Source organism: Neopelma chrysocephalum, unplaced genomic scaffold, assembly GCF_003984885.1.
Source record: "Neopelma chrysocephalum unplaced genomic scaffold, ASM398488v2 Primary Assembly neopelma1_87, whole genome shotgun sequence".
Lineage (NCBI taxonomy): Eukaryota > Metazoa > Chordata > Aves > Passeriformes > Pipridae > Neopelma > Neopelma chrysocephalum.
In genome coordinates, this window is record NW_020897749.1 from 1,183,902 (window position 1) to 1,196,803 (window position 12,902).

A 12,902-nucleotide genomic window follows, 5' to 3' on the forward strand; every position below is an offset into this window, starting at 1 on the left:
ATATTTTCCTGTCATACTGTTACAATGCTGCTGTTCCTTTGATTTACCAGATGTATAGAGGTTTGGAGGCATTCCTATAGACACTGACTATTTAGTATTAGACTATCAAAAACATGTGGCAAGGAGTAGTGCCTGCTACAGTTACAATTGCAGCAACCTCTTAAATGATCATATATCTAGAATGGGACACGGGTTTTGGTGTTCTCATCCCTCCAGGAACAGAAACATTCATAAAAACACAGTGCAATTTTATAGACCCATAGCTCATGAACAGAGCTTGACTATGGCAAAGGGGCATCAGAACATAAAAGGGGAGGGGATTAAATGTCAGTGTTACTTCAGCATCTCTCAGCACTAAACTTTGCTTTGAAATGCCCCTTTTTTCATGTTGCAGGAGGAAATGAAAGGTTATATATATATATATGACATTTTGACATAATATAGAACCTCTGTAGGTCAGAGCAATTTTTCATGTTGCCATAAACAAGTGTCCCCAGATGGTTTGTTTTCAACACAAGCTCCCTTCCCCCAGCAGTTTGTGCACAGAGCAAAACCTGTCCATTTGCTGTAGCTGGAGATACCACTGGTGTGTACCTTCCTAAATGTTTGAGAGGGGAGGTGGGGGAAGGAGACTGTGTCCCCCATTCCATGTCAGCAGAGTTTTCTGTCCAAAAGTTGGAATGTTTTCTGCTGACGTTGTTCAGCGCGCCCAGGGACGCTGCTGGTGTTTGTAATGCCAGTGGGACAAAGCTGCCTGATCCCCACCTGGGTTTATGGCTTCTCTAAGACCAGAGCTACGTGTCTGTCCTGCTGCTGCACTGAACTGGTCACTACAGGAAAACAGCTCCCAGCTGTGCCTGTAAGTGCTGTGCAACAAGGACACTGCCTATGCAGCCAGGACTGCTGCTCTGTAAGGGGGCAGCAATGAAGGATTTTTCATCCTGGGAAAAATTTCACCGGGAAGGAAAGTAAAACTCACCTCTCCCTTCATTCCGATTTCGCTGTAGGCCTCACCCATCTTGTCCTTCTGCAGTGCCTGCAAGCAGAGAGGGGGAAAGAGTCAGCTTGTTTCTAGAAAAGCCAAGCCAGCCCCTGGGTGACCCCACTCCAAGCCTCTACTTCTGGGGCTGCCTTGCCTTCGAAAATTCAGTCTGTTCCAGAGAAAAAGGGACAGCAGTGCGACTTGTCTGATGTGCATGTAAATAGATGCTATATGTGATGAAATCTGTGTAGCATATCAATATCTCCAAACACTTGAATATATCTCTACTCTCAGCCAAGTCATTTGTCTAGATGAGTGCCAGACACTACAACCAAAGCTCCCCAAAGTAAAGCTTTAAGCAGCATTTGTTCAGGAGACAAACCCGACCACGAGGCTCAGGCCCAGAGAAAAGGGAATTCTTAACACTGCAGGGTGAAGATTAAGAAAAAGGAGCTCTTCCTTTCTTCCTCCATCCAGGGAAGCAGTTCCCAAACACTTGCAAACCAGCTGTGGTCAGAGTGTCTGACTCAATAATGATGGAGGCCAGCCTTGGAAACAAGCTCATTTCTCAGCAAGAACACCCAGAAAGACCTAAGACATGGTCGTTAACATTAAGGTATCAACCCTTTGGAGCACAGACCACCACGTCTAGCTAAAGTCAAATCAATTAAAGAGGTTCCTAAGCAGCCACTCCTAGATGCACTGGCATTTGGCCTTTGCCAGAGAGCAGTCACAGAGGCTGGAGAACAAGCACATAAAATACTGCAGCACTGACGACATGGGATAAAGGTCGGTTAGTCACTAATGGCTAACATGAAGGGATCAGCAGGTATCTTGATCCAAATTCTTTTCCACATCTCCCCAGACAGTCAGTGTTTTTCTCTTATCACGGAGAAGAGAGCAGAAATTTTCGAGAAAAAAAAAAAGGCTTGGGGGGATTTGTTGTGTAAGAGTGTAAGAGGAGAAGTCTTTGAAAGCAGCTGTTAAATTTGAACCAAAGGTGAAATTGGGTAGAAGGGGAAAAGGTCTCCCATGAAACAGAAACTCCTCTTTCCAGCCACCCCTCCAGTGCTCTCTACTCACACTGTAGACAGTTTCCTGGGGATTCTTTCTTCTCTGCTGTAAAACAAAAGAAGAATGTTGCCCACAGGTTGCACCACCAGCATCCCCCTCCGCTTTGTACGTGCCTGTGCATTTGCTCTGTGGCACAGCTACGGCTCTGTGGACTTGCCCTGCCCATCACAGCCCACTTTGCCTCCCCCCACAAGGCTCTGTTCGGACAACTTGTTCTCTGGAAAACTGACTTCCTTTTAATAATTGGTAAAACTTAGTTCTTCTCTGCTCAGTCCCTGCCGCTGTCACCTGCGGGCAAGCCCTTACGCGCCGATGCAGGAGGTTTTTCCCTCCGTTTTCCTTTGAAAGTGATGGGCTCTGCAGCAGAAAGGATTGTTTGGGCCGCTGCTCCACTTTGTGGGCGCCTGTTTGGCAGCAGCACATGCAGCGAGCTCTGGTGGAACACCCACTGCTGCCTCGCCTGCTCCGCATCCGCCCCGGGCTGGGTGTCACTTCCTATCCCGGGTGGCTGCAAAAGCTCTCAGCAAAGTGACGGGGGGGGCAGAGACCAAAGGGCAGGGGGAGGTTTACTCCTCTCCCCCCGCGCTGCCAGCTCCCCAGTTACGACGCGGATCGTGTCGTTCCCTCTCCAGGAAGGCACTTGTGCTCAGCAAAGCACAAAGGAGCGCCTGCCTGCGCGTCTGAGCCGCGGTTACACACGAGATGGAAGGGACCAGATTAGAGGGAAGAAGGGGCACGTGTGGGAGGAGGTTACCTGGTGTCTCCCGCCCAGCTCAGGGTCTGCACCTCGCTTCCCCCCCAGAACGTCGTAGTCATCTCGGTGCCCACGAGTCAGCTTCTGAAACAAGAAAGCAAGAAGCTCGTTATCATGGAAGTGATAACAAGGTAATAGATCTCAACACAGGAAAGAAAGGGAACCCAGCTTGGTTCACAAGTATTGTAACTGAGCTAGAAATTAATTTTACTCCTTATTGCAACTGTCAACAAAAATATCTACAACCAAGCCATGGAAATGACAAACAGTGGTCTGTGCAGCACAAAACTGCAAGCTGTTGCATCAAGAACCTTTCTTAAGTAGAAATGAGTTGAAAATAAGAGAGTGTGAGGAGGAGGGACTGACTTTCATGCTTTCTCTGCCACTGGAGAGTGAAGATCCATGAGCTTTGTTTTTCTTGCAGAGCAGTTCATCTAAATCTGCATCAAGAAGCTGCGGGAATTTTATGGCCAACACAATTCTCAGCTGGGAACAGTTACCTTAGAACAGGGCAAAGGAGGGATTTCAGGTCAGCATAACACAGCTGACAGAGTGCTGCTGAAAAGGTGACAGGCTACACTTAAACTGAAAAAAAATTGCATTAGCGTTCATACATTACACAGTTAAACAGAACTCACAGCAGGATGTGGCTATGGCCAAAAGCCTGAGAAAAAAAAAATTAAAATCAGAAGACAACTAGACATGGCAAAACTAGTTAGAGTTTAATGCTGCCATGAGTGAGCAATTTAGTTAGGAAAGACAGGCAGGATCTTATCTCAGTCCTCTTCCAAGTCAGGAACCTACAGCCCAAATACCCATCTACCATCTGGCCAGATTGGTGACAGCAGAAGCTGCCCCTGTGAGGTTTTATCTTTCCTCATGTATAACCTACTCATTAGCTGGATCATCCAAAGTTTTTCTAACCCACAGGCAATTCACTATTTTATAAGTGCCCCAAAAGGTCTGTCTGGGCAGCAGATTTAGAAACAAAGTCCAGCAGTTACTTACATTGTACGTGTCATCCTGGCCTGGTCTCAGCTGCGGTTCAGAGGCCTGGCTAAGCTGGAAGAGAGACCAAACCATGAGCAAAGAGACAGTGGCTCCCTTCAGTCCTTTCATTCCCTCTCTCCTATGAGTTACTCTCATCAGAAACAGGGCAACCCTGTGGCACTGGTGGGGCTACAGGCAGTACAAGCCACTGCTGCACTGGCACTTTTATCTCCACATGAGATTGCTCTCAGCAGTCATTTTACCTGCACATAACACCAGTTCACAGGTCAAGACATCCGGGTTTGTTCCCTGCACTCTCCTCCTCAGATTTTGTATCTCCATTCTGTTCCTGCCACAGTCCTGTGCTATCCAAAGTAGCTCCACCAGGCTATAAAATCACGCCTCAGCTTGTGTTAAGGAAAACTGGTATCTGGGGTTGCTGCTGAGCATAAGAACTCCCAGCACCCAAGTCCTCCAGCAAAAGTGCTGCCTGTAAAGTTCCTGGTGTCCTGCTGGAAATCACTGCTCCCCTCAAGAGCAGCACCTGTGGTGCCACCATGGTCAGGTGGCATGAGTGGTGACTAAGTAGTGGGTAAAGGATTTCCCTTCTGTAGCTACTCTGGTTCAGCTGCTCACAATATTTATTGGCAGCCAATTGCTGAGCCAAACTTTCACATAAAAAGGGGCAGTTTTAGGTCAGTGAGAGCAGCTATCTGTGTTCTAGTCTTCTTAAAAAAACCCATCAAACTACATTCTGCATTGCTTTAGCTTTCTTGAGTTATTATCACGTGTTAAATTTTTATTAAAAGTAATTCTCTAGCTGTGTTTATATTTAGGCATAGAATCACATTTGTGGCAATTACAAACTCCTCTCCCGTGGTTGTTTGGGTTATATCATCTGCATCATCATGCTCATATATCAAAAAGATGTCTGAATTATTGAGACATTTTAATACATCCTTCACAAACTTGTCATCTATCCTGAACTTTCTGTATATCCCTTTCCAGTGACAAAGCAGCAGAAAATATCCACATCACGCTTGATCAGGCATTTCCAAGGTACAATATCCAGAATCTCTGATGGCATCTATAACTGTAGCATCAGAACACTCTCATATGCTCTTCTTCTCCATTCATAAACTTTTGGAAAGAGCTTCCCCAGGTTGCTCAGGTGAACACCAGAAACAGAGGAAAGTTAAAAAACCAAAACAAACAAAAAACCCCAAATCAAAACAAAAAATCAAAACCAAAAAAAAAGGAGAGAGAAAATAAAACAATAAAAATGTGTCATTCTAAGAGACATGCTTCCTCTCCACTCCCACTTTCCAGATCAGCCCGACTAGTTTGCAGCAGCAAAGCCATCTGTGTTTGCTTAGACTGACCTTGGCTTTCACAAACAGCGCTGTCATGACGACTGCGTAGAGGAAGAGGAATCCATCCAGTAAGTAGCAGAGTCTGGGATCTGTCAGTCCAAGAACTGATGTAGCATCTGTACAAAAACATCAGATACATCAATAAACAAGGCCATTGGTACCACTGGGTGCTTGAAGGCAAAAATGTGGCAGTGCCGCGTAGCTCTTCTTGAAAAAGTAGCCAATATGAGGGCAACACTGTCCCTTTGCAAAGGAGATGGAATTCGGAATATAAGAATCCTGGGATTAGTCAGGTAGAAAAGGACCATGGGAAGTCCAACAGGGTGAGTTAGTCCAAGGATTGCTAACACTGCAGTTACTGTAAGAAAGCCTCACACAGAGCATCTGTTTTCTGGTTTCTTTTATATTTCTGAAAAGAATCTCCTGCAGGGATTCATTACTGGTTGGGGATTCCTTTATCAACTAACGCTCGAGTGTGTGTGAGAAAATACATCTGTTTGGAAAAAAGTTTTAGGGAAGAGCTTCTTAGGAAAAAAGATTTGTGTTAAATGTAAAGAGAGATTGACACTGTTGTATTCAGTGGGAGACCCAGGCTGAAATCACTACTCTGCTTTATTTAGATCTCCTACTACCCTAATTGAGATCTTGATGTTCATCTGTGTTGCATATATTTATGTGCCAAAGCAGTAACACTGTTGGGTTTTAGCAGCTCAAACTGATGAAACTGCCCCCGTGTCAGTTTGTAAACATGTAGCAAGTTCACAAAGTATAGTTAAAAAAAAATCAAAGCCTAACTAACTATAGATCCAATATGCAGCTCTGGGTCTATCCCCAAAAAGGAAAAGCTGTTATTAAAAAAAAAAATTATTTAGTAATTAATCTGAGTTGTGCTTTTTGCAAAAAATTCAAGGGAGTTAAAAAGAGAAAGACAAAAATGATCAATAGCCTGTGAAGCCCTTTGATGAAGATCAATTGAAAAGAACAGGTATGATTCATCTTCTTCCTAAGGTGAACAAAGTGTGGCAATTCTTATTAACCACAGGTGATGGAGAGTAGTTGAACTACCCAGCGCTGAGTTACTCCAGAGCTCCATTCCACAGGCTGGGATTTCTCCCTACCCCTTCGGGTCACCCTGATGACTCCTTTAGAGAACATTTGCAGATGACATTCAGGTGTTACACACTCACCACCACAAGGAAAGTGTCCTTTGCAGAGATATAGTTAATGGTGGTGGCCTGTTGCACTGCTCAAGTGTGCACTCTGAATAAAGCTTGGCTGAAAAGCCATGCCTGGATACTTGGCAGTGTAATTATAAATTCTCAAGCAGGTGATGATACAATCAGTGTTCCCACTGACAGCCTAACACAGCCAGGAAAAAAAACCAACAAATTAAAAAATTCCAAAGAGTAGATTTGTTTTCTTGTATGAACTAGGAGTTCACATTCATTTTTTTAAACAAATAGGATTAAATTCCTAGATGGTTTCTCTTCTCCCCACCTCTTTTTCTATTATTTAAAAAATATAGTTCGTACCACTTTATGAATAATAACCCTCACCATATTTCTTCAGGATTATAGAATTTCACATACATGGGATAAATAAAGACAGAGAAATTAAGTTATTTGCCCAACATTGTATATTAAACCAACAAACAAGCTGAGATGAACTTCCCAGAGTTTTTCTTCACAGGGCAATATTTTACACCAGAGTTGGTTCAACACAAAATCAGCCTGAATCACATTTGACTTGGTAGGTAAAACGCAGCACTAGGGAATAGAGCTCTGCAGCACCCAGAGGCAATTTGTTTCTAGCAGTAATTCAACTGCTTTTCCGTAGTGCAACAGTCTGCCCAGCGTGCCCTGGCCTTGAGCTGGATGTGTCCAGAACACTTCCAGGGATGGTTCCTCCTCCCTTGGGAACCTGTTCCAATGCTTAACCACCCTTTCAGTGAAAAAATTTTTCCTAATATCCCATCTGAACCTTCCCTGGCACAACTTGAAGCTACTTCCCCGCATCGTGTCTGTTAGTTTGTGTCGTTTCTTTCCTTAATATGTTTAATCTCTGCATTCTTTAAAAAAAAAAAAAGAAGAAAGAAAAGTACAGAGCACTTTCTAAATAATAAACTTTGCAACAGGCTTCTGGAGTAGAAAGCGAGAGAGAAAAAGACAGAAGATACAGAGCCTGTTGAAACAAAGGTCTAAGAGAGATAGGAAGCACAGTGAACACAGAGCAGTTAAAGCAGTGAACATCCATTCACATAAACAGGACCAGTTTGGGTTTTTAAATAGCTAGAGGAGAGGCTACTGCTTATCCAGTATTTGCACAACATGCACAAACAGGTCCCTTAGGCACCACCAAAATGTATGTTCTGTCTCTCATCTGCCCTGAGCTGTGGCTTGAGGGGCTGAGGCCAAGGCTGCAGCACTGCAAGGGATTGGAGCTGGGCAGAGCCAAAGCTGCCAGGCTGGAGGGAGCAGTCACACTCAGATGCCTCACACAGAGCAAAGCAAAAATCATAAACGTTTCACTGATAATTCCCACTTTTTAAACCTCACAGATTACCCAGTGCCTACTGGAAGTTGCACAGCATTTTCCCAATAGTATCGTATCAGTGTTTCACCAGTCCAAATTTCAGCAGTCCAGTGAAATGCAGAAGGGTTATAAAGTGAGATATCTAAATACAGGCACGAAACAGGGCTAATGTCAGGTCACAGGCTGGCAAAGAATGGGAACCTTGCATGGGAAATGATGACAAACTTACTGCTTAAAAGCACCTCAGCCAAACAGCATCTCTGTCTCCAGATATCTGAAAGCAGCTGAGGCACAAGTGGATGCCCAGGTGCACAAATACACAAGGGCTCAAAGATGAGGTCTCTTGGACAAGGGGGAAGGAATAACAATTAGAAAGTTTGCATTTACTCTTGCTCACCACGTGCTCCTCTGCAAGGAGCTGCACAGTTATAGTGCCCCTTGCATGGCAGGGAGGACATTTACTGGGAGACCACGTGGATGTTAAGGACAAACAGAAATAAACTTATGCAACTTACAGCCTTTGGTAATTACTTTTTTTTTTTTAGGAGTCTGTGCAGGAGAAGCTCTGGAAAGCTTTGTACAAGGAGCTGACACAGCCTGCGTAGGGATATGCAGAGCTGTGGTATGTGAGATGGCAGGAAAGGAGATGGAGTCCATAAGTGGAGCTGCATTTCATGACCAGGTTGCCAGCCCTTCTCAATCCCAGTTGCCTGCCAGTACATTTGGAATTCCTTCACAAGCTGTGCTTCTGCTGCTGAGAAGTTTCTTCCCAGCACCTCCTCCTTCCAAAGCCCGGACTTCTGCTCCCCTCCTCTTCTCTGCTCCCAACCAGCAATGCAACCCTGCTCTCCCCTGTGCCCTGGCCCAGGCACTCTCTCCTGCCGCTTTAGGTCCCTGCACGCCCATATCTGGACCCCAGGCTGGCATCATCCCGCTCCGCACTCACACCTCTAAAGCAGCTCCGCCAGCACCTCTGCGGCCTTTTACTTTTTAAAATACGGGGGGGGGGGGAGAGAAAAGAAAAGGTCATTCAGACCAACTGCTGCTGACAAGCAGGTGAGAAAAAACCCTCTAGCAAGACCCCAGCAGCAGCCCTACGAGCCGAAGGAGAGGAAGCCCGGGGGCCGGCGAGGGAGGCCGTGCTGCGGGCGCCCGCCCCGAGAGCCCCGCGTGGCAACTCGCCCGGCGCTGTGGTTTCGGGGAGCGGCTTCAGCCCCCCGGCTCAGGCCCAGCAACAGCCTTCCTGCACGTGGCCCTGGGTTTGTCTCCAGCCACCTGCCCACCTGCTGCCTGCCTGCACCGCCGGCAGCCCCCTGCTCCAGACCGGGACAGAGCTGGGGAGTCCCAACACCCCCATCCAGGCACATCCACCCCGCTCCTCAACGTGCACACCAAAGCTGCCCCTCGCTGCTGGCTCAGTGCATGGGGTTCACCCTGAAGTGAATCACTGAAACATGGCCTGGACCCTTGAAACATGCCAGCACATTCCTTTTTAATAGGATTTTCCTCCTCTGGCGTTTTTAGTGCGCATCTGGATTGAGTTAGACCATGATTCCTGGTAATAGTTTAAAAAATACAGACTGTAAAAGCTGAGCTACTTGTAAATCCAGATTAAATCTCTCCACCATAAAATTTTCTCTCTCCCATGGCCCTCATTAAGTGATTCATTTAAGAGTTTTACTTTTAGGGGTTACCAAAATTCAGTAACATGGCTATAAATGAAGCGTTTTATCTTCCCGAAAGCTGAGTTTCTCAGTAAAGCCCGTGAAAACCAATCCCAGCACAAGAGATTTATTGATGGACCTGTGGTTACACACAAAGGTGTTTAAAGGCAGATCCTGCAGTGCCTTCTCCCAACAACCAAGAGCTCCCACAGCTACATGCCAGGGCAGAGCAGGCAGCATTTCTCTGATGCCACCATCACACAGCCCAGCCCAAATGTCTGAAAGTTAGCCAGCTAAAATTATGGAAGATAATCCTGTTCATAAGGAATGTAGCTATCCTGGGTTTTATTTATATATTTCTATGGTTTTTACTTGTAGATACAAATAACAAACAAACCTGGGACTCTCCAAAACTGAAGAAGCAGAGGCCAAATCCTCCTTCACTCACAGAAGGAAGAGGCTCTTCCACCGTTGTTTGGGCACACTGATGGAAAAATCTGAGCAAAAACTACTGAGGGAAGAAAAAGCCTGGATTACACCAGGCATGGTGTATTAACAGCTCTGATGTTCATGATACTCAGTCACGAGGAACAAATGAATGGAAAGGTGTCCCTTGCATCAAACCCAGTGTGTGGAGTCAGGAGGCTCCTCACTTTATGCAGGGACAAAGGAGAGTCCTGCTGATCATTAAATTATATTAAGATTACAGGGTCAAATAAGACTTTCAGCTTAAAACTTCTCCACTTCCACGTCTGCAAAACCAAGACACCCAAGGAAACACAGCAGGAAGATACAATAACTCCACCACAGCAAAATGGCATTGAATTTGCTGCCTGAAAAAAGGTCCAACCACTTGCTTTTTCAAAAAAAAGCTAAAAACTATGTACATTACTGGGTGGGGTTTGGTTTTTTTCCCTCGCCACCAGTTCCTTTAGTGCTGAGGAAAACTCTTGTATTCATCATCAATACTCCATCACATATTTATGAAACACAACATGGTCCAAAAGCAGAGCTTGTGCCCATGAAGTTCAGCATTAGGGTTTGTTGTCCTCAGATTTAAATCCAAGGAGAAAGCTGCTGATATGATCAGGATTCAGGTTACAATACCAGATGTTAGGCAGCCTGAATGATTACATTTTTTATGTTTTAGGTCATTAGCTTCCACTTTTTTATACCAATGAATGTTAGCACTATGGAAAGTCAAGTTAAGATGCTTTAGGATTCTTGTGAGCCCTTCATACTCCTATTAGGATCCCTTTCGGGAAGGTACTACCACAAAATTCAAATAATCCAAGTTTCCCTCTGGTTTTTTGGGAAGAAACAGATTTAAAAGAAGGAAAATAATATAATGCCACAAAGGGCCAAACATTGGTGCCCCTTCCTGTGGCAGGGTGGTTAGAACTAGATGATCTTTACGATCCCTTCCAACCCAAACTATTCTATGATTCTATGGTTTTCTAGCACATCATGGAATAAAAACTCTAATAAATAAAGTCCAGGGTACTGTAACAGGAACAAGACAGGTATATCTCCAACAGCTGTTTGATTTGTGGGAAGAGGAATCAATGTGTGCAGAAAACAACAATAAATGATCTACCTTTTGAACCTGAAGATGAAGAAGATTAACTTTGAGTATATAATTAAATAAGGCAATTTTTTTACCCTCCAAATCCTTCCAGAGCCTCCTCAGAAACAGAAAGGAGGGGAGTGCCTTGCTCATCTCTGGAAGGGGACTCCTTGCTTCATCAAAACAGTCAGTCATTCTCAGAAAAAGCAACTGCTTTCACTTCTCAGTTTAGCAAGAACTTGGTGCAGAGGGCTTTCCTGAAGCAAATGTGCTGTTGCCTCCCAGAGACAGTAAACCGTGTGCAGGGCGACTGCAGGACCTGGATGTCACCAAGCTTGGGTGACAGATGCCACCTGTGCAGCTCTGTCAGCTTTTGTAGGGGCGTTAGATCAGATACATTTGCTTTTACAAACCCATCTTCATCAGGGAAAGCAAAAGTTTAATCTAGTTAATACAAAAGGTGTTCCCTGCTGTAAATTTGCTGTTGTCTAATCCGGTCTGGTGTTAAGTGTACAAAAAGACAAGAGTTATTATTCAAATGGTTGTTTCTAGGTCACTTAGCCCTGCCCTTCCCCTGCCAGTTCTGTCTCACGGCAGTAACTCACCCCAGACTGATTTACTACCAGGTGGCCTTTTCATGTTTAGCTTCTACAACCCAATGCATGTGATGGAGGACTACTTAAAACAATTCAGCCCACATATCTCACTGGGAATCCCAGAGACGCTACATGCTGCAAGGCTGAAGAGACACTAAGTCAGACTCGAGATGCTGTTGATCACAATCAGATGTGTTTCTCTGTTCAGTGAGCACTTCACAGACAGTGGCAGGCGTTTGTCTAAGGACTTTCAATTAGCACTTTTAAGTCAGACTTTTACAGAAAGCAGTGGAAAGTAGGGTTACACTAAACAGCTTGCAGCTACCTCACTGCCAATGGCCCCAGTAATCAAATACACTGATAAAGTGAAGAACAATTCCCCACCAGGAGATTTATAAGGTAACCCCACACCCTTTCATCCGAGTTTCAGACTTTCAAAAGTCATTAAGCTTATGCTGGCTATCATTATTGGGGGGAAATGGCTTTCTAATTGGCTTTCTAATAATGGCTTTCTAATGGGTAGTAAAGTAATAGAAATATCCATGCACAAAATATTCCGTCAGCAAGCACAGACATATCAGTGTGTTTTCTTCTCGTCTCAGTGTCAGTGAAGGGAGGGACTGCTTTGATTTCACAGCTCCTGTCAAACTAAGTGTAGAGATGCACAAGCCCAACAAGAGCCTCAACAGGGCTGTTTTGTCTCAGGCTGAGCTGAATTGCCACTCCCTTGATTCACTGCAGGCAGAGAAGAAAGGTAAAATATCCATCACGACAATGCAAGCTAAGGGTGGAGGTGCTGGAGTGCTGGAGGGAGAATTGCAGCTACAAGGCTATTTACAGGGAAAAGTCAGCCCATGAGCAATTCCTTCCCTTGCAGCCAACATGTACCAAAGCTGGGACAATTAGAGGAGCCATCCCTGATGGATGGTTAAAGCCATGACTGTACACTCATGACAGCTAACCCTCCTGGAATGGAACCAGCTTTCCTTTCCTTTCTCCAGGATCAATTCCCACCTAAACTTGCTGATAGCACCGGATCTAACTGGTGCCAAAGGAGCTAGAGTCAGGAAGGGACCAAACCCCAATGCTGAAAGCCATCCTCTTTTTTAGGTTAAGCCTTATAGGAACATTTTTCGAAACCAATGTCATCCGAGGCTTTCAACGTGTTCCTCATATAATGTTTTTCAGCAGATAAATATCAAGACTGAATCTCAAGGAAGGCAGACACACGAAAAGCTATGGAAAAGCTGCAAGATTTACCTCAGCTCATCCAGCAGGACAAGTAGGAGCTGCCTGTTCTAAGACCTGCAAAGCCTCAAGGTGTTTCCGTTGCAGTCTCTGCACAGACACCCACTTGCAAGAGGGCTTCT

The 12,902-nt window shown here is 45.0% G+C and overlaps 2 protein-coding genes across 4 annotated transcripts in view; one reads left to right on the top strand and one right to left on the bottom strand.

The window, feature by feature from the left end:
* Window positions 1–10,431, top strand: part of POU2F1 (POU class 2 homeobox 1) — a 129,245-nt gene extending 118,814 nt beyond the window's left edge. Inside the window, exons 17-18 of one of the 2 annotated variants that reach the window (XR_003535724.1) lie at window positions 8,251–8,387; window positions 9,748–10,431. The gene's annotated coding sequence lies outside the window, so the exon portion shown is untranslated. Of the gene's footprint in view, window positions 1–8,250; window positions 8,433–9,747 lie in introns of those variants that run through there. The other variant, XM_027692607.1, reaches the window with a different exon arrangement.
* The window catches only part of CD247 (CD247 molecule), a 49,693-nt gene that overhangs the window by 3,297 nt on the left and 33,494 nt on the right, over window positions 1–12,902 (bottom strand). For both annotated transcript variants that reach the window (XM_027692611.1, XM_027692610.1), the window contains exons 2-6: window positions 5,183–5,289; window positions 3,819–3,872; window positions 2,811–2,894; window positions 2,066–2,101; window positions 980–1,036 (exon numbers count right to left, since the gene is read on the bottom strand). In XM_027692611.1, coding sequence (XP_027548412.1) covers window positions 980–1,036; window positions 2,066–2,101; window positions 2,811–2,894; window positions 3,819–3,872; window positions 5,183–5,289 — 338 coding nt within the window. The remainder of the gene's footprint in view (window positions 1–979; window positions 1,037–2,065; window positions 2,102–2,810; window positions 2,895–3,818; window positions 3,873–5,182; window positions 5,290–12,902) is intronic.